The sequence below is a fragment of the Apus apus genome, chromosome 25 (genome assembly GCF_020740795.1).
Source record: "Apus apus isolate bApuApu2 chromosome 25, bApuApu2.pri.cur, whole genome shotgun sequence".
NCBI lineage: Eukaryota > Metazoa > Chordata > Aves > Apodiformes > Apodidae > Apus > Apus apus.
This window is the reverse complement of record NC_067306.1, coordinates 614,885-636,319: the sequence shown is the minus strand read 5'-3', so window position 1 is coordinate 636,319 and position 21,435 is coordinate 614,885. Positions and strand designations below refer to the sequence as shown.

Sequence of the window (21,435 nt, the reverse complement as noted above, 5' to 3'; positions counted from 1 at the left end):
CATGCTTGGGTCAGTCCCCGGGTTGGAGAGTGACCGGGTGGACACCAGAGCTGCTGCTGTATCCCTGTTGGACACAGACAACCAAGGGACTTGCAACAGTCCACAGATAATTAATACTGTTGTCCCTAAACATTTTTACTTTCTCCTTTTTTCCCCCCAGTTTGCATTCGTGTATTTACACAACAGTCAGAAGCCTTTAGCACTAAGGATCCAGCTTTACAGCAACACTTCCAAGTTTACAAAACAATAATGTACTTTCCTATGTAGCACGTGTAGCAGAAACAACAGAGAGACTGTCAAAGTGGGCACCAGAAGATCTTTATAGCTGATTTCAAGTCCAGGTTCAGTGGATCTGGAAAGGACTCTCACAATACATCCCCACAGTAGGTGGAGATGACACAGCAACATACTTGTGAAGTAAATGCACACAAGGAAATCACACCAGGCTCTGCAGTCTGGAGGCCAGACCACGGTACATGCAAGTATCTCCCACACACTAACATTACTGATACATGTTTTCATTTTTAAAGCATTAAATTGCTTCCATTTTAATTTGAAACTATCCCTATAGCAGCTCAGACACCACAAAAATCATCATTAGGCAAAACAACACCAGAGGGAAAGCATAATAGTGAAACAATTCCTGATCTCCTTGCAAAAGCCACAGCCAGGACAGCAGAGCCTGGCCCCACACACACAGCTCTCCCTGCAGTTCACAGCTTCCACAGAGGAATCCCATGGCTGCTCCACTCGTTACCGAGCTGTTCAATAGCAATTTCTTACACCACACCCACTAAAAGATCCTACCCTGACACACCAGCCTGGCCTGGCTTTCAGCTGCATCAACTCAGCCACCTCTGGGAACCTCCCACGTGCAGCAGCTCCCACAGCACCAACCACAGGCCAAGGAGCAAACGTGACCGTGCAGCAAAGGCTGCTCCATGTTGGCATCTCGGGTAGATCCTGCACAGGGACCTGTCTGGGGGCACATCCAGGTGCCTTTCAGGGCTAAGTATTAAGGCTCTTGCTGTTACACCAAAAAATAAACCTTTCACTAGTTACAAAGACTGACTTCCAGACAAAACACTTTTCTCATTAAAAGGAAGGGCTTTACCCTTTACAGTTTCTTCCACCTGCCAAGTTTCCATGGTGGGCTATGGTCACATGGAAGGGAACATGACCCTCCCAGGTGAGGCTGGATGAATGTACATCCCTGTGTTCGTGCTTCCCAGGTGTCGCCGACAGCAACTGCCTCCTACCCCCTTCATCAGCTCTTTATCATCCTAGAAAAAGCACAGGCATAACACCACTTCAAGACACTTATTCACTATCTCTGTGGCAATTCCCTACATCTGGGAGCTCCAGCTGAGCAGAAGGAAGCCAGGGAGGCTGCGGAGCAGCAGCATCTGGAAAAATGGCACCAAGGTTCCCTGGGGCCATTTACAAAACAGCCTCAGGTGCTCCAGAACTACCAAGGGTGAAAGGCAACAGTTCAAGCAGTGCACATCTGAGCAGACCCTTCTGAAAGAACCTGAGCCCTGTGTCTCCAACCTGGGCCAGGACGCACTGGAGGTCATGGTGCCACCGCACCCCCTCGGAGGTGACAGGAGCCACCCAGGGCCCTCACACCCCAGAGACTGCATCACCCGCCTCTGAATCACAGAATAATGCTCCTTAGAAAAGTCTTGGCACTCACCATATGAATATTTAACTACATTAATTCATGCATTCATGTACAGTTTTATAAATATCTGCTGTGTACATTTTCTCTCTCAGAAGAAAACCCATTCCTCTTCTGTCCTGCATGGAACGGGCCCATTCTGAGTTCAGAGAGAAGGAAGCCTGTTGTACCTAACTGGGGAGGGGGAAATAATAATAAACACCACTGATGAATGCAGGACATGTCCCTGCACGGTGGTGAAAGACTCAGAAAAGTCCGACCTGTACAATCATATCAATACACACAGGACAAGACAGAATGAATCCAGAATGCCACACTAAAACAGTCCCGTAAACTCTGATGTACAAGTGCCATGAGAACTGGAGGAGTATCAAGATGCATAGACCAGTGTTTCAGTTCCCCAGGTATTTACCATTTCAGAGTCTGAAAGATGCCAGGACCTTATTTGCTCTCAGTGCAATCCGGGTAAGTCCATCACATTACACTGGTGCGAAGGAAGTTACAATAAATATTGTAGAGTCTGGTTTTGGAAATACCGATTAACATGGGCTCATTTGACAAGCTGACTTTTGAGCGAGTTATAAAATACTTCCTTTATTCTGCAGTACTAGAATTTAAGCCCTTAAATCTTCCCTCTATGAAAGCAGATTGTCAACAATTCTGACAAAACACAACCACAGGACTGTGGTGCTTGGTGGCAGCACCATGACACTATTGCAGATGTTGGAAATGAAGTTAACCTGCAGCCTAGGAACGCTGTCCCACTGGACAGGACAAGTACAGCCCTCACAAGGAAGGAAGACAAAGGTGTTAGTGTTCAAAGTAATCGTTTTGTGCAATTAATTCACTGCAATTTTTGTTCCTGCAGTAAGAAGATAAATCAGATACTATATAAAAGTTAGTCTCAGGTTTCTCTAGGAAAGTCTTGCATGTGTTTATGCAAACACCCGTTTTCCCAGCCAAGCAGAATCCAGCCCTCCAAAGGTCACCACGTGACTGCAGGCCAGGACACAACACTCCAGCTCCAGCAACACTGCTGAGACTCTGCCCTTCTGGCTGGTGCTGCCAAGGGCCAACACACCTTCTTTCTGCCAACAAACCTTCTGCCAGCCCCACTCCCAGCAAGGCTGCCCAACATGGGGCCAACGCCGGGCGCTGTGCCCAGACCTGCTCTGCAGGCAGCACATCCCTGGAGCAAAGCATCTCAGCAAAAAGGTTCTTCACTCTCTAGAAAATAGGGAAGAATTCTGGAAGCAGCCAAGACCTTGCTGTACCACTACACTTCTGGTGACACACACAACAGAACCCATGTTACCTGGCAGCACCACCCAGCCTAACCCACTGCCAGTGCCAGCTGCCCCGGAGCACCTGGCCTGACTCCCAGGGAGAGAAGCAAGTGATAGACTGACAGCTCAGAGTTTAACTTTGCATTTTCTTGCTTCTTTGGACTAGTAAATTACTTCTAGTTGAAAACTACTTGACGAGTTTAACATTTTTGTACAGTTCCTGTAAACATCATGAGAGCACACTGCTGCACACACACAGCCACTGTTTTCAATTATTAACCTGAATATTACTTTGCATTTCTTCAGAGCTAGAAAGACCTCATCCACATTATGGATCAGTAACACTAAATCAAACATCAAGCTCAACAAAATCAAGTTTTAGCAGAAATATTAATTGTTCAAGTGGATTAATAAAAAAAAAAAAACCCAAACATATGGTGAAGAAATTCAGCCCAGAGCAAATTCAATATTCCCTTAAACAGGACAAATCTTGCATGGAAACACAAATCCCTTGATTCTAGCTGCATCACAGGGAATTCTCACAGAAGCTGCTCTTTTAAAAGCAACAAAGCATTTCTCTGGCATAAAATGGTTAAGCTCACACATTATTTCAGTTAATGCCCAAGTTACTGTTCTGGCAGAACTGTGGAAAAAAAAAAAAAAAAGAAAGAAAGAAAAGACAAGACAGCTGGCAAGCAAAATGTGATTGTATGAAACTTGACTGAATCTTGGCAATATTTTCAGAAGATGATAATAACTTAAAAGTTACTACAAACCCCAACCATGCTGCCATCCTGCACTTCAGAGCCAACCAGAATAAAACAGGAGGTAACTTCACCCTCATACAAGTCAAGATTCCAGGAGGACTTCAGGGAAATCCTCTCGGCTGAGGAGCAGGAACAGTCTGAAAGTATGGGCCAGCATGGAGGGACCAAAAGATTCAAAGCTTTATTTTTTTTTTTTGTGGGTTTTTTTTTAATAAAGTTAACAGTAAAACAAAATCCATAAGCCTTCCCCTCCCCGAGCTGGTTTCCTCTTCACACACAAAAGCACACAAAACAGAGGTCTCCAACCGAGAAAATGAAACTGCTCTAAGTACAATGAGACAGGATGAAGGAAGGAGTCTAAGTATGTCCATATTCAAGGTTAAAATTAGCAGATCAGGTTTGTGAGGGTTTTGTGGGGGTTTTAGCCAAACTGGAAAAAGAAATTTCCCGGCCCAGAAGCTGAAAAAGAAAATGAAAGATATTAGCACATTCAAAACTCAAAGACAACGTGGTTACCACGATCCTGCAGCAGCTTGGTGCTGAGACAGTGCCCAACTCAACCCATCTGAGCAGGCAGCAGAGATCTCTGCTCTGCAGCTGGTTTCCAACAAGCCCACAAGTGAACTAGGGATACAATGGGTAGAGGAGCAGATTTACAGGGAGGAAGGTGAACAGTCCAGGAAACATGCATGGCTGCTCAAAGTTTACTGAAACAAAGACCTCCAGGAACACACACATCCGTCCTGAGCTGAGCCAGAGGTGGTGCTTGGGGATATGGTTTAGGGGTGAACATGGTAGAATAGGGTTAAAGGTTGGACTTGATGATCTTAAAGGTCTTTTCCAACCTGAATTATTCTATGAAAGCCTGCCCACACCTGAGGTCTGAAGGGACACTCAACAACAGCGTCCTCATTGCCTCCAGTCACCTCCCAATGTCTGCAGGCAGAGAGGAGTGAGGATCCAGTCTGAGAGAGCTGTGACACACACAGGACTTCTCACCCGGAATCACCTCTTGTTGCTTTAGCACCAGCAGCTATACCCAAGTCATGGCCAACTGTTTCTAAGCACCAAAGCACCACTCTGATGGCAAAGCCTGCACACTCTTCCTGAAATGTGAACCTCTGGATTTTGTTGCTTTTGGACACAAAAGAACCAGAACTGGCCATCAGCTGGGATGCTGCACAGGCAAAACCTTCCAAGAGCTCCCAGATACTTCTATGTGGAAAAGCCAAATGCTCACACTGAGCAGCACAGACACCCTGGGAAGTTCAGCTGTCCTGTCCAGTGACCTGTGTACTTACATTTCTAAAGCTGACTGGAAAACACTTACACCTACCTTCAAAACTGAAGCTACCTGGCCCACCAAAGAAGGCCTTGAAGATGTTGTTTGCATCAAAGTCTACAGGGGAGAAAAGAAAGTCATGAGCTGATGTGAAACAGCCAGTTACATTTGTCACAGTTTAGAAATTGCCACTTCATTGAGGGCCCACAGTGTTTTACAAGCAGACAAAAAGCTATCAACAAAGAGTGTGTCATGCCTGGACACTGCTACACAGCAGCAGAGGACAGGGCCACTGGCAGGCAGAAAGCAGGTAAGAGCAACAGTTGTCAAATCATTTTTGTTACAGGGGCAACCTAGGAATTCTGGAAAAGCAGCATTTAGGGACCCACAATCTTTCTATTCTACTATTTTACACTTCACATGAAAGACTTCTGCCTTATGGCAGCTACTACCTACAGGCTCAATCAAGGACAACATCCACCACATAACTGTTCCCAGCTGGAAACACCCAGTGCAGAACTGTTACTCTAGTGCTTTCAGAGACCCAACCAAGTCAACTTCTAGAACTGTTACAAATAGGAGGTTTGCTCTCGAGGCGCAGGCAGACTCTGAATGCTCTCATTTTACTAAAGACTGCCAGGGCAGAATACTGTAATGAACACTGACCTCCCATGTTCAATCCGTCCTCTTCCAGGTCCTGCCCACTGTCATAGCGCGCCTTCTTCTTGGGATCTGACAGGATGGTAAAGGCTTCACCCACCTCCTTAAACTTCTTCTCCTCTTCCTTCTGTACTTCCGCACTTGCCCCACTGTGTCGGTCTAGGGATACAAAAACAAGCAGGAAAGAAGCTCTTGGTTTCCACAGTAAATGGAAAACCCTACACATTCCCAGCTCTGTCACAGCATGGGATCTGTGGGGTCAGAACTGCTGTTTGTCCAGAAATTCCCCCTCATATTTAGTCCTGCCTCCGAGTGACAGTTGCACAGGCCACGTGCATGGAGCAGGGGCATCAAAGCAACAGCACATGCTCCTAGAGTGGACTGTGTGTGTGTACCTGGATGATGCATTAGTGCTCTTTTCCTGTAAGCCTTCTTGATCTCATCTTCAGAGGCATTTTTGTCAACCCCGAGGATTTTATAGTAGTCTTTCCGCTTGCTCTTTTTCAGTTCCACCTGTGCATTCTTTAGGAGTTGCTTGTGTTCTAGAACAAAGTGCAAAGCCAAAAGGAAGCAGCGTTAGTGTCAGGCACAACCTCCTGCTTCCAAGGAGGCCGAGGACGAACGTGTTGAGATGAAAGGTTGAAGAACTCAAGTGACACAAGTAACCAGTCCCCTTGGGTTAAATACAGCCCCACTATCCCCTTAAGGCTATTTTCAGATGTGTGCAAACATCTCAGGGCTCTTAAACCAGTATTTGACACTGAACCACAAGGACTAAGGTTCCTCTGTCACTTTCAATGCAAGCTACTGAAAAACCAAGATGACAGTACAGAAAGAGATCCATAACCAGATATTCCCAATCTAGTGCACTGCTTCAGCTACAAGCTGAATTATCTTCTCAGCATTCAGTGCTGGGAGAGAAACCAGATCCTAATGCAGGCACTCAGAGTGCTGCTGAGAACTTTTCAGCATTGTCCTGCTGGGGTAAAAGGCTGAAAATCAGATAATATTATGGGGGGAAAAAGCAACAACAACAAAATTGTCAGTTAAGGGAAACTTATGCACACAGAAGGAATGCCAATATGCTCACCTTTCGTTTTTTCTGTCTGATAAACCTTTTCATAGTCTCTTACAGCATCTTCATATTGTTCTGTGTCCATGTAACTGTGAAAGAAAACACAGGGTGTACTTCACAAGAAGTATCAAAAGAGGATTCAGGTACAAGCTCTCTGGGTGGATATGAACTAAGGAGATGTGCCCTGGACTGCAGGAAGAGCCGTCACCAGAGGAATGCACCAAGGGTCACTGCTGGACTGCCTGAGGCCCCAACAGCTGCTGCCTGGGGGAAACCCTGGCACAGGAACCTGTGCTTTGGGCTCCAAGTGGAGACTGCAATCTCACTTGGCAGCACAAGTTCTGCTTTTAACGATCTGATAATTACTTTATCCAGTCCCAGGAACTTACAGCAGCCAACGAGATTTCAAGGAAGCTGGCGCAGAGAAGAAGCTGGTACAGCTGGACACAAGCAACACTGGTTACAAGGGACAATCCTGGCCCCTCAGAGGGACAGGTGCCCATCTGTTGGCACTTCAACCTCACACAAGTTAACTGCTTACTGTGATTTAGCAGTTACTGGGATGGAGCTTGAGAAGGTTGTAAATTCAAATGAATGCACAACAGGAAGGCTGCAGTGATGGGTTTGGTACATCTCTAACCCAGGCAGCCTTGCCAAAAACTGGGCGATAACCAGGATTGAGGAAAGCAGCAAATAAATCCAGTCAGAACAGAGCTTTGGCTACTTCCCTGGTTGGTGCCAAGTCACAAAGGAGACAACAACAGGCAGTCCCAGATTCATGCAGGCAGAACAGGCTACACAGAGCTTCCCGTGTCTCCTCATCATATGAGGAAGAGTAATAAATTCATGGCCCCTAAAGACAGAACCTTTTACTCAGTCAAGCTTCAGATTTGTTACTCTTGTCACTCAGGGCTGTAGGAAGATCCTACCCACAAACCCGCTCAGCATGTCCATCAGAAAGGTTCACTTACCATTGTGCCCTCCTCAAGTATGCTTTGATATACGTGTCATCCAGCTTCACTGCGTTCGTGCAGTCATCTATTGCTTCTTCAAGTTTCCTAAGCTACAAAGTCAGACAGAAGGTCAGTGAAGCCCAAGCAGAGAACAAATTCTGCTAAGTAGCATAATGACTTGAGGCAAATTAAAAGTGTAAAGAATCCTGGAAAATCTCTCTTGTTTTCTGTGTCTGCATCTAGGAAATTTTTCCCAGTCCCCCAAAATCGGAGCTTTGGCTCCCTAGGGAAAAGTTAGAAGCTTGGCTAGTGAAGCAAGAGAACTCTGTGGTGCTAACAGAATAACAAAGTTATTCTGTGTTTAAACTAATTCCCAGACAGAAAGTTAAAAGATATATGATTTTTTTTTTTTTAAAAACAAACATTGTTTGTTTTCAGACACAAACAGCCACGTGAAGTATCCACTACTGTGGCCTCCAGCTCCTGCCCTTTTCCAAGTTTTGAGAACAGCCTCTGTCTCTTGACTGAGCTAGGGTGTTGAAAAGCCTCTGCTGATAAAGGGGCATCAACACACAGAGACAGCTGAGAGGGAACATGCCTGGAGGAAATGCAGGGTGGACATTGGAAGCACCAGCACATGACTGACTGACTCTCTGGAGAGCACATGACTAAAATGCAAGAGCAAATCTGGAAACAGGGTCCAGGGCTTTAAAATTAGGTAACGTGTTTTTAGATCAAAACCCAAAGCAAGACAGGTGGTCTACAAGAAGAGTAAGAAAAGAAATCTCCTCATTACTGGGAAGGAAACAATTAATGCCTTTATGCTGACTAAGATCAGGCTAAACTACGTTCCTCCTCTCCCTCCCACTCTTTGCAGCCCAAGTATTTGAGTTTTGTTTCTTCGGGAGTCAACTTTGTTGGCAGTTTGGAACAGATCCAATCATTGTGCAAGTACAAAAACTCGAAACGTTGCCTGCAGCACCAGAAAGATCCAGCTGCCCCAGCAGCCAGGGGAGCCTGTGCTCTCCAGAACAACTGATTTGCACTTTATAAACCACGTGGTGAGGAACACGATGCAGGACAACCTGCCAGGTGACCATGTCTTACCTTTGAATTAACTGTCCCCCGGTTACAGTACAGTTTGGCATTTGTTTTTATATTATTTGGATCTATTCCTAGTGCCTCTGTGTATAATTCATATGCTAGTTTGTAGTTTCCTTCTTTGAATGCTTTATTCCCATCTTCTTTCTTTGCTTTAAGTGCTTTGGCATTCTGAAAGAAAATATGCCTGGATAAGGACACGAGGTAAGTGGTTCAGGGGTACCAAGCACCTTATTTCACTGGATGAGTCCTCAAACATAACCACTACAGTCTGGCTTCAGATGCTATTGCAGGATACAAAACGCACAGCCTTGCTGCAGCAGCTGAAACAAGCTGTCAGCACTTTGCCTTTCCCCCAGGAGAAGTGCTGGGGAACAGCTAGCACCAGCTACAGGCACTCTCCACAGGAACAAAGGTTGCCTGATATTCAGGATGAGAACACGACAGTGAAATAAACTTACGGCTTCAGGGCCAAAAAAAAAAAAAAAAAAGGAATGGAGCCTCATTTTTTGAGAGCTTATACAAGTAAACAGACTTTAAAAGTCAGTCAAAGAACTACAACAAGGAAGGAGTAACGTGAAAGGAAAAGTGTTTAAATGCAAGTCAACCTGTAGGCACTAATATTGAATCTGAAAGTCAGAAGTTCTTTTAGAACTGACAGACCTATTTTTATTGCTCCTATATCTGATCAAGGAACAAAGAAGAAAGGCAGGCAGTCTTCCAAGTAGCTCAGTTGTCTGAGCTTCTAGCAACTCAGTTTTACCTAAAGCAGCAGCTGGCTGTCTTTGGAAAGGGCTGGACACACTGCTTGCTGCTGCAGATGTGGGGAATGATAACGTTGAGGGAGGCAGAAGGGACTGATCCAGCAGAACCAAGTTAGGTGCTTGGTTAAAAAAACCAACAAAGCCCTGGTAATTTGGCAGTCCCATCCCCAGAATCCCCAACTTACACGGCAGGCAAGACATGCCTTCTCATGATCAGGAGCCATTCTGAGTGCCTGCACAAAGAACTGCACGGCCTTCTCGATGCAGTCCTCGTAGTACAGGCAGAGCCCCCGCACGTACAGCGCGTCCGCGTTGGTCGAGTCCATTCGCAGGATGTCACTGCAACAGATGTGTCCAAAAAATGAAACGTTTCCCTCTTCCAGTTGCCTTCTGACCTCCAAGAACACTCTTCTTTCACTGGGATATTTCGTTATGTTATGTCCATGGTACAGATGTGCCAAAAGCACAGGAACTTGCTCAGGCAAGACTGTTGGTTGTTAACCAAGTCTAAACGCAGTTTCCCAGCAAGATTAACTTTAAAGGGGATAAATTAATGCACTCTTCCTCACCACAGCTCGCATTAAGGACCAATTCTTTTTCAGGTTCCCTTCCTGGCAGCAGCCAGGATGCACCAGCAGCTGCCACCCAGAGTCCAGACCTGCAGACACTGACCTTGCTACAGACTGTGCCTCGGGGTAGCGGCCCAGCAGCGCCAGGCACTCGGCCTTGAGGATCTTGAAGCGGTGACAGGCAGGAGCGAACTCCAGAGCACGATCCATGCAGAACACCACCTGGGGGAGAAAACACAAACCTGAGCAAGCAAATGGCCAAAGGCCTCGTTTGAAAGGCTGCACCATCACCACACTTGAGATTTCATCTCTCTCTTTGAGCTGGAAGACAAGCATGCAGCACTGGTTCCTTCTGCTGCTGGAAACACATTTAATGAGAAAAGGTTTTTTTGTTTTGTCTTTTGAAGTTCTTTGTGTGCAAGGTCTGTGGCACCTGCTGTGTTACTGTGACACAGTAACTACACAGAAGACTCAAGGGGCACCTGTGGAAGGTCCACCCTTTTAGCTCTTCTGAAACTGTGGGCCCTGAAGAAAAAGCCAAGGAAGACAATTCTGCCCCTGTTCCCTGCATTATAGAGACATGTGGGAAGGACCAAGATATTCAATAGACTGAGACAGTTTGGCCTGGGCAAAACACAAAAAAGTACAGTGCAGGGACTGATCTTACTCTGGTCTGACTGCAATGGGCAGGGTGATCTAATAGGTCTTTTCCATCTCTGCCTCTCTGGTGGGGACATCTGCAGGAGAAGAGGCTCATTGTTCCACCCAGGTTCATCTGCCACCCCGGCTGTGACATCAGGGCTGCCCAGGGCTGTGGGAAGCACTGTGCTCCAGACCGAGAAGCCAACAGCTTCTGGGTGAAGAAGGAGCAAGAACAGCTCTCCAGAAACAAAGATGACATTTCATGCAAGCTTCCCCAGTGAAGCAAGGCAGGAGAAGTGAAAGGACAGATGCAAAAGCCCAGGACATGCACTATAGGCAGGGCAGTTCCTACACAGGACATCCAGACTGACCATACACCCCAGCTGCTCCTCATAACCAGGTGATGCAAAGCTAGGATTTACCCTTCCAAAATCTTGAGCTTGGCTTATGACTCAGTGATCTGAACAACAAGCTTAATGCACTGGACAATCTCCTTTCTGGGCCAAACTTGGGCTTTATATGCACCCACCAGAGACAATTGCATGAGAAGCGCTTGGTGTCTTTCAGATTTCATGCTCTCATTTCTTGCTTTATCAGGTCAGTACCAGCCCTTGGGATGAGAGATTTGGAAGCAGTAAAGGAGAAAGCCCCACACAGATCTGCATTCCTCCATTCCTCCTTCAATGACCCTCACTATAGTGCTGGCAGACAGACTGCTTTTTTAATTTTTTTAAAATAAAAAGTTGGGAAAGAAGAATCCTGGATATGCATCTTAGGAGCAAAGGGTGATCGAATGCTGCTGCTGACAACATCTGTGTCAAACAGCTCATTCATGGCTCCACTCACCCTGCAAAGCAAAGAGTAACAGAAGATACTCAGCTCAAGCCAGTCACCCTCCTCACTTTTCATTCGTTCTGTGCTAATAGAGCAGGAGCTCTGACCTATTCAGAGCTATCACAGCTCAGACCACAGCCCTGCTTCCATAGCAGCAGTTTGTTGTACAGCACTTCCCAGCAGGACCCAGCTCATGTTAGGCAAGGAAATTGGACATGACTGGCTGAAGTGGCCAGGTAAAATATGTCAGTTCATAATGCTACAGGAGACAATCAGGTTAATCGTACCTTCCTGAAATCCCGTTTCTCAAAATCCACTTCAGCTATTTTTTCATACTCAAGTACAGTACTGGCATTCTTCAGCTGGAAGAGAAGAAGACAGCAGGAGCTGCAGGGCAGTCCCTGCTCTGAGACACCATTGAGCAGTGCTTAAGCAGCCAAGCGCTAATGTGTCAGAGCAAAAACTGTTGCAGAACATGGAACAATAACACAGATTACATCAACAGTTTTGTCAGATTTAAAATCAGTTTGAAATCAAGTGACCTAACAGGTAATCCGGGAAAATGTGCCCCTGTGAAGAAGGTACCAAAGTGGCAGCAGCCTCCTACATGTTGCATCACCCAGCTCTGTGCTCCCTCACCACTGTTCACTATTTCTCCTCTGGAGTGCTGGGTGCAAGACCAGCTTAGCCTGCATGCTCTTCTGCTAAGAGGAGACAATCTCACCAAAGTACCTCTGCAACCTGGTGGTTTCCTGAAAAACAGGCACAGAGGCTTTGACAGCATCTTGTTTTTTTCCCGTTTCACTGCTAACGGTGACTGTGATTCCACCCTGCAAATTCAAAGCCAAAGGCTTACCAGCTCCATCCATTCCCTCTGACAGTCCCATCTACTGGGAACAGTACATTTTAAGAACCTCTTACCTCTTGGTGTGCCTGGGTGTTCTTATGGTCCAGTTCTAAAACTCGTTGAAAGCAGCGGCTGGCAGCCATGGCATTCCCTAGGGAAAGATGGCACTTCCCTTCCCGTAGATGGCCCTGAGAAGAGAGCAAAAAGGGAGCTGCAAGAACTGCAAGAGGGGGAGACCAAGGTACTAAGACATGAACAAGGATAAAGTTCTGCACATACCCTTACAAAGCTATCATCCAATCTGACAGACTGCTGAGCATCTCCCAGTGCCTCTCGGAATCTCCCCAGCATCATGAGCGTGGCAGCTCTGTTACCATAATAACTGGCATTATTAGGACAGGTATCTGGAGATGTTAGAGCACTCACTGTTAGTGCAATGCAAGCAGCTAGACAACTTGTAGAACAGATTAAAAAGCCATGGTTGGATGAAAAACTCACATTCCTTCCCAATTCATAACATCACCTGAGAGGTTTAGGATGGCGCATGATGGTAAAGCGGCTCTTTTGAACAGCAAGTGATAAAACTATTGCCCCCCACACAGGGATAAACTCATACAGAACAGAAGTTTGTGGTGGCAGCACTGCTGGCAGCACTGCTGGCCCTGCACTGGAGGGAACGTTGGACTGGTTTCATGGTAAGAATATCTTGGCTGACCTGCCTCCTCAGGCTGGGGAAATTTCACCAGGAAACTGAAGCAGACAAAAAGGTTTCATCCAGCATGTACTGGTAGAACCCCTGCTGGTGTATTTTACATCAATAACCAGCTCTGATTTTTAGACATGGTATTCAGCACATATTATATCATTACCAACTGTGCTCACCTATGGCTTTTGTGTAGTAGTTGTAGGCTTCATTGTAATCTTTCTTGGCATAGTATGCGTTGCCTTGTTCCTTGAACGACTCCGCTTCCCTGAAAGGAAGACACCACATTTTAAGAGGAATTGAGCAACAGAACAGATTCCGACCATGACTGAGCATTTGATCTCCAAGCAATCCCAGTATTACTCTTCAGTGCCTGCAGCTGCTTGCTGAGAGGTGTCCTCTGCACACAGTATCTGTGGGAAAGCAGCATACTTCCTGTGCTTCTGGCTCCCAGGTACTCCATCACCTTGGCAGGGCCATGAAAAGGATGCTCAGGGATACGACCTGGAATGCAACACCTAAAGCCACTTTTGAGCACCCTGCCTTCAGTTGCAGAGGATGATGGAGTCCAGCAAAACTCAGGCAGTTGCACCTGGTTCCTCAGACCAGCCCACTCCTGGAGGTGCTGCATGACCAGCAGTCACCCAAGTCAAGGGACAGAGAGCTGCTTGTCTTTCAGAACTAGTCCCACATACTTAAGAAACAGGGCCAAGAACAATTTCTACATTCAAAAGACAGCTAAATCGAGAAGAAATAAGGGTGTAAGCCTCAAGCAGAAGCTTGGCACTGCCTTGGCAACAGGTCCAGAAATAGTCCTCACACTCAAGAGCAAGCATTTGCAGAGAAAGCTTAGGACATTTAAAAACACACAACATATGGTTTAAAGCAGCATCTCTTAAACTCTTGAAAGCAAAGTTTCCTCTGAAGGAAATTAAACCCTTCTTGCTCTTCTCTCATCTTCACCATCTTAGATAAGCAGTCTGAGACGGAATCTGTACTATGGTGTTGAAGTTGGATCTCTGCTTCACTGAATTAAATTTGGTGATTCAATTAATTTGCTTTCCCTCCCAGACTGTTTAACATGTAAAAACTATGAGGCCACTCAAAAGAAGCATCACCCCACTCTAGGATACAGCAGTCAAGCCTTGCATTGTGCCTCTGGGACCTCACTGCTGTAGCCAGAGCAACAGACACTGCTTATCCACTCTCCAAGGGACTTGCACAACCAGGACTCTGGCCTCAGACAAAGACAAATTCTATCCATCAGAACAAAGACTGGCTCAGACTCCATCCTTCACGTCCCACCAGGGACATGGCCAGCATATCTACGAGCCCCCGTGAGTCTCCGACAACCAGGACTCCCCTGCTGGAGCAGCCTGGCCTGCTGACACATCCTGTGTTTCACTGAGCCACCAAATCTAAGACCTGAGGGCACACAGCAGACTTGCAGAGAATCACCCACCACTGAGCATTTTTATTTTGGAAGTACCCAGAGATCAGATCCTTACATGAGACACACATTATCTACTGAAGCTGCCAGCCAGGACAGATGGAGCTGCAGCCCCAGAGTCCTGGCCAAGGGGCTCCCAGGGCACCTGTGGGCAAAGGCAGGAGCCAAGGGAGGGACCCACCAGTGAATGGGAGCAATGTCCAGCGAGCCTACCAGAGAAACAACAAAGGCAATTGTGTTGAAACGAGTTCACATGTTTTTAACCTCGCTGGGGCCTGCCATTGGCCATCCCCACACAACCGCCTCATGCAGAGCGTTGTTTTCACTGACCCCTCACAGCTTTGCCAGCTGGCGAAACAAAGGACACAGGGCACTGCCAGGCCAGGCCCGCAGGCTCGGGCTCCTCACTTTCAGTTTCCACTTTTGCTGTCGGTCCCACAGCACCCGCTGGACCCTGCTGCGACTGCTACGGGAGAGGGAAACAGCTCCCAAGCACACCCTGCAATGACTGGAAATGAGGTGAATTAGGAACAGGGCGGCCCAGCCATGGGTTAGAGCACATCCCCTGCCTCGGGAGGGCCTGGTCATGGCTCCAGGTTCAGCTCCTCCAGCTGTACCTGCTCCCATCCTAGAAAATGGTGAACTCTTAATCATAAATGGCAAAGACAATCACAGATCCTAATTAATTTCCTTCCTCAGAAGCTGTCTGTTTCATAGTCTAAAGAAAAGGGTGAACGGTATTATTGGCAGAACTCCTCGGAGCCACCACCATAACCTGCTCAGCACACCAGTCCCTGATTCACAAGACTTTTAGCAATTTTACCTGTCATCTTATGAGGAAGCATCATCTAATAGATACAGCTATAGGGCTGGGAGCCAGAACATCCCATCTGCCAACAAACTGCTGGGGAGGGTGGGAAAAGGGGGATATATGGCAAAACCAACTGTCACAAAGCACCTGTATTCTGAAAATACACACAAACTCACTAATTACTGTTTGCTACTCTTTTTTATTGGTCTAGTTGCTTTTTTAGCATTTACTTTAACACAGGTTGATCTATCAGCAAGTCACAGCAGCTCAGAATACACTAGCAGAAGGGAAGTACTCAGGTATTCCTATTGCTCACATGGCTTAGAACTTAACAATGAGAAAAGATCATGAAAGAAAAAGCAAATAGCCTCCAAAGCACGAAGGCAGAGCCAGTTGCTGGAAACACAAGGCTTGTGGTCTGAGAGCCTAGACAAGGACAGAGCATCTCTCCCCATTTGTGCTCCACTGACATAGAAAGCACACAGAGAAAACAGTTCTTGTTTACTATGGTCTCTGGCTATAACAAGAAAAAATGCAGATCTCCTGATATCACTGGTAATTGTTTCAATCCCAACAGATGCTGCAGCCTGAATGAGATCATTCTGCATCTCACACTGATGTAGGCTACATTCCCCACTTGCTACTTTTGAAACTGAAGAAGAATCGTGCTTTGCTAAAAATACAATCCATGCTGAATGGAATCCTTTGTGAGGGGAGGCTGGTGTCTTCTCAGAGCCTCTCCATGCTGGACACAGAAGACAGGGAAGAGTTGCACCAAGGACCTCAGGAAGAAGCTCGTCTTTCATTGCTTGTGTGCACCACAGGCTCAAAAGGAGGGGAGAGTTTGGAGTAACTTTCTCCCTGTGAGCTAGTAAATTTATTTTCTCTGTTATGACATTTGTCAGGACCTCTAATTCTTCAAGCTCTGGCCCCTGTTACCCTAGAGGACCTGCCACCAAAACAAGCAGCAGCAACATGTCCTGATGCTCCCTCGGGCTCCTGGGCTCAGAGGGCGCAGCACTCGCTGCCTGCCTGGTGGGAGAAGGAACCAGGACAAGGCTCCCTCTATTCCCTGTGCCCTGCTGAGAGCTCAGCCCTTCCTTACTCCCAGAACAGAGCTATGAGAAGCAGCCACCCTGCACACACTGACACAATCCCACATTTGCCTAACAACTTCTGCCTCCTCCTCAAGAGCTTCCACACGCTGCCCCCGCTCGAGCGCCGATCGTGGCTTCCACCCCTCCCACTCCAGCTCCTAAGGAGACATTTGCAGACCTGCCTCACCATGCACCTCATTTTCTAAGTTGTCAGAAACTTGTGGGACCTACACCAACAGCATCTGGTAGGTCCAGGGGTGCTGGCACAGACCGCACGCACACAGGTACAGGCACTCAAACCCCAGTCACAGAAATTCAGCATTTAAGCAGGTGGTAGATTTGCTCTCAGTCCTCACTCCCACTTAATTTCCTGCCTCCATTATGAAACAGTGTCAAAAAAAAAAAAAAAAAAGAAAAAAGTAGGATTTAAGGAAGACTCTAAAATCCTGTCCTGGCCAAGCAGTCTTTTCTGGGATACTCTGACAAAAGGAACACATCTGCCTTTACTAAACAATGACTGCAGAGGCTTTTACTTTAATAGGATATGGTGCCTTTATTCAGCATTTTTTTTGGGGTGGAAATCCAGTCCAGATTCTCAGCTGTCAGATGTTACTCAGCTGCTTGGATAAAATAAGTTTGGTGATCTCAATACAGTTTGCAGCAGGCAGATGTCTGGAGCTTAAAATTAGCTGTCATATTTGCCACTGGACATGCTATACTCTCCCCTCCCATCTTACAGGAGCCAGGAGAAGAGCCAGACACCACATGGGCCAGAGCTACACAGGATACATTCACTGTATGCTCTGGAGACCCTTCCTCCAGGTCAGGTTTTACACTCTGACCAAGGACTTATAGTGAAGGGAATATCTGTCTGTCTGTCTCCCATCAGCAGCGCTTGTGTTTTCTGTCTCTGCTGCACGGAGGAAGGCTGCAGGTGCAAAAGCAGGTCCCCAGAAACAAAACCGAAAATCAAATCTAACAGCCTGTGATCAGCTCCTGCAGCCAGGCAGCCCAGGGCAGCAGAGCCCCGGCCCAGCAGGGAGCAGAGCAGCACATCAGCACCCCCCGCTGAACGCACCGGGGTTTGCTGCCGGTCGCGATGGGGAAACGACATTTACTCACGTCACGCCCCAAAACCCAGGGAAAGCTGGAGTCTGTACGAGCAAATCCGTGCATGGATAGTCGAAAGACTCTGCAATTGAAAACATGAAAGCAAAGGTCTGCCTCAAGTCTCTGACAACAGCCACAGGACTGACATTTAATCCAGCAGGCACACAAAACAATCAAACACTGGAATAGTCTCCCAAGGGAAGTGGTAGATTCCCCAGCATTGGACGGTTTTAAATCTCAGCTTGACAGGGTGCTGAGCCACCTCATACAAACTATAGTACTACCTTAAAGGGTTGGACCAGATGACCCCTGAGGTCCCTTCCAACCTGGCATTCCATGATATGATGATGGAAAACCCCAGCTATCCTTGACACATGCCCCAGAACATTCCCTGCTGAGGAGGAGACCGACCTAGAGGACTCACCCAGTGCAGAACAGCAGTGAAACACCCTTGCTTATCACCAACACCTGACAACCTCCAGGCAACATCTGCCCAACTAATTAGTGACCCAAAGTCAGTCAAGGACTGAAACCTTCTCAACTTCTCCACAATTCAGCTCATGCAGCAGATCCCACCCACGTTCATCACTCAGGTGAACTGTTATTTCCTGCTGAAGCACCAACTGAGCTGAAGGCTGCAGCAACACTCTGTGCACATTGTTTCATAATCACATTTTCCAAATGATTTGAGATATTTCTTTTTTAGGGGCTTCCACATCCTCCAGTGCTGAAGAATGAGGAGAAAGATCCAGCCTTGAGCATGCACATCAGACAGAATCTGGAGCTGCGAGGAAGATGACAAGGGAATTCTCCCTGGCAGAACTCCAGTGATCCCAAGCTCACGATCAGCTGGGCCCAGGGAAAAGAATGTACCCATTGGTTAGGAATCTTTAAAATTAATTAAAAAAAAAAAAAAAAAGAAAAAAAAAAAGTGACTTCTTGGGGGTGAACCAGTCCCTGATTGCCCTGCAACTCAAGCCCTGCTCATCAGCTGCTCCCCAGCAGAGGAGCTGGCACTAACAGCACCACTACTCAGCAGATAAAATTAATGCAATTACATCAACACTTTTCCATAAGGACCCACACAATTTATGCAGCAGCAGACAATAATTATCCTGTGACCACACTCTATTCCTGTCCCTTAAACAACCTGTGAGTGAGCTGCTGGGCATGTTTTTCAGCTGTTTCAGTGCATTAGTTACAAACCTTCTGAAGCAGAGATCTCCACTTCTGCTAATCTCCCAATTTTTACTAAGCTGCAGAGAACAGAACCACCTGTTTAGACAAAGGTGAGTCCTTAAGCACAGAATCTGTGTCTTGTCAAATTGTATTTCCTAAACAGAAGTGCAAAACATGGAAAGCCTTGATGCTGACTTACAGCAATGATTCAGAAAAGGTTTTCAGTTATTTTTGCTGTTTTTTATAGAAGCTGGCACAGACACACCACAAAGGCTGTACCAGCTCAGACTCAGGTGTCTGTGCATGCCCACGAACACAGTGTCTGCACAACCCTTACACAGTGGAAAATGTTTTACAAACATTAGACACCTAATTGAGCAACTAATACAGTGACTATCACCCTGATTTACATTAAATCAATTCAGCCACAAAAGTTAAGCAACATCTTCAAGCCAGGAAGGGCCAAAATAGAGAAGAGATTAATGCACAGCCCCCAGGAAAACCTGCCCTGGCTGGCAGAAAGGCAGGAGTGTGCATGGCCTGCACCTTCTGAGCAGCAGAAAGAATAACTGCAAGTAGAAACAAGCATCTCCTACTCACACATTTCTCTTTTAGCAAGATAAAGGAGTAATATCCCAACAACTACAAAAAAGGAGACACTGAACCTCCAAAAGCACTTCATGATGACAGCTCAAGAACTCTGGCACTGGCCTTACAGCACAAAGAAAAGCCCAGAAGCACAAGGCTACCTCTGCTTCTCCCAGAGGAGCCTTCCCTGCAGAGCAGGGCAAGGGCCCAACGTTGCCCACCAGTGCTTCCATTTCTGCACCTGCTCAGCCTTTTCCAAGAAGATCATCCATCCATGATTTGGCTCCTGCACCCACCACTTCTGCAACGGAGCTTGGGAAGGAGGAAGGAAGGGTCATGTCAGAGGTCAGGCTCAGAAGGTGGTTGTGCCCTCAGCGTGGTTTTTCCATTTGGGCATTTTTTACATTTCAAAGACCACATTTAATTAGCCTGGGGGAGGGAATGACTTACCCACAAACAGGGCTTTCCCAACTTTACAGGCCATGCAACTTGGAGGTATTTATGGACAACATCCAGGTGCCTCTTCAGCAACATCTAATTTAACTCCTTAGAATGACATCACCAGGAAGGCAGCTCCTTCCTAGCTGGCTCCTTAAGCCTTCAATTTCTGACAGTAAACAAGCAGCACAAACCACCTCAGGCCATCAATATTACTTTGAAAACACTATTCCTCAGAGGCGACTTTCCATTTTGTTTCCCTTTAAATTTCACCCACTGAATAATTTTCTAGAGCAGCTGCCTCACCTTCTCCAGGAATAGTCCTCTCCTCCCCAGCCCCCAGGAGATCACCTCAGCTGCTGCAGAGCCAGAGGAGCTCCCGACACCCCGGACCTTCCCACCCCCCTGCCCGCAGAGACTGCGACGCTGCTGCTGGGAACCAGCTCCCTGCTCTTGAGAAGAAAACGTGAAAGAAAGGTTGGGGCTGCCACCACCCCCAGCCTCAGATGACACTGCCTGCTCCCCTGGGCAAGGTGCACCAGGACACCTTAGAAATAAACCCCTTACTGGAACCTGAGGAAGCTCTTTAATGATGATAACACTTCAGAGCAGGATTCTGCCCAAGGATTCACCTGCAACTGACATTTTCCCCATTATCCACAGCCAGGCAGGACAGGGTATAAACTGCTGTGTGTGGATTTCAAACGGTACCAGGGAGGGAACGGGGTGGGATGAAGAAGCACAGAGCACTCAGATCTCGGAGTCTGAGGCTGCCCCTTGCACACCACGGCTCCGTTCTTCCCTCCTCGCGCTCGCGATGGAGGAAGTTCTCCTCAGGCACCAGCCCCACGGCTGAGACGGAAGGAACGTTAGTTCTATTTCTAGGACACTCAAACTCCAGTCGCCTGAAGACAGGCTGACCCCACTGCAGGCTTTGTGTTCTAATCCTGGTACACACAGAGGCCACGAGCGCTCCCACGGGACGTGGTGCCAAGACACCCCGAAATAAAGCGTCACCGGGCGGCGAGCGGCCCTGCCCGCGTGTGGCGCGGCGGGGGCAGCCGGCGCTGCCCGGCGGGATGGGGCTGGGCTCGCAGAAAGGCCTTTGCCCCCCGGGCCGCCCCGGGCCCGGACCCGCGGGAGCCCCGGGGAGGGGAGCGCGCTCGGCGGGGAGCCCGGGCCCTGCCCGCCCGCCGCGCCGCGGGAGGGGCCGGACAAGCACCTGCGGCCGCCCCGCACCGACCCCCGGGCCCTGCCGCCCGGGCCCCCTCCCGCTCCCCGCAGACCCAGCCCGACCCGGCCCTACCCGCCCGCCGGAGCCCAGCCCGGGGACCGCGCCCGCCCGCCCGGCGGCAGCCGCCCCACCTCCGCGTCTCCTCCTCGTTCTCGGGCTCGCCGGGTCCCTCGGGCCCCGCCATGATCACATCACACTCGGCCGCCGCCGCCATCTTACCGCCGGGCCGGGCTGGGGACGGGTAGCGCGGCGGGGGCGGGCGCGGCGCCGGAACGGGAGGGGCTTCCGTTGACAACGGGGCGGGGCGGGGCGGGCGCGGGGGCCGCCCATCGCGGGGCCGGGCCGGCGGCGGCGGGGGCACCGC

General features: G+C 48.1%; 1 protein-coding gene across 1 annotated transcript; it reads right to left on the bottom strand.

The window, feature by feature from the left end:
* Nucleotides 1–3,892: 3,892 nt before the first annotated feature.
* Nucleotides 3,893–21,334, bottom strand: DNAJC7 (DnaJ heat shock protein family (Hsp40) member C7). Its single transcript, XM_051640226.1, has 14 exons — nt 21,203–21,334; nt 13,344–13,432; nt 12,741–12,865; nt 12,536–12,649; nt 11,902–11,976; nt 10,242–10,360; nt 9,755–9,908; nt 8,812–8,976; nt 7,723–7,814; nt 6,767–6,840; nt 6,072–6,218; nt 5,683–5,835; nt 5,071–5,133; nt 3,893–4,193 (listed from the first exon to the last, which is right to left on the bottom strand). The coding sequence occupies exons 1-14, from the start codon at nt 21,283–21,285 to the stop codon at nt 4,156–4,158; spliced, it is 1,491 nt and encodes a 496-aa protein (XP_051496186.1). The 5' UTR covers nt 21,286–21,334; the 3' UTR covers nt 3,893–4,155.
* Between the last annotated feature and the right edge of the window lie 101 nt (nt 21,335–21,435).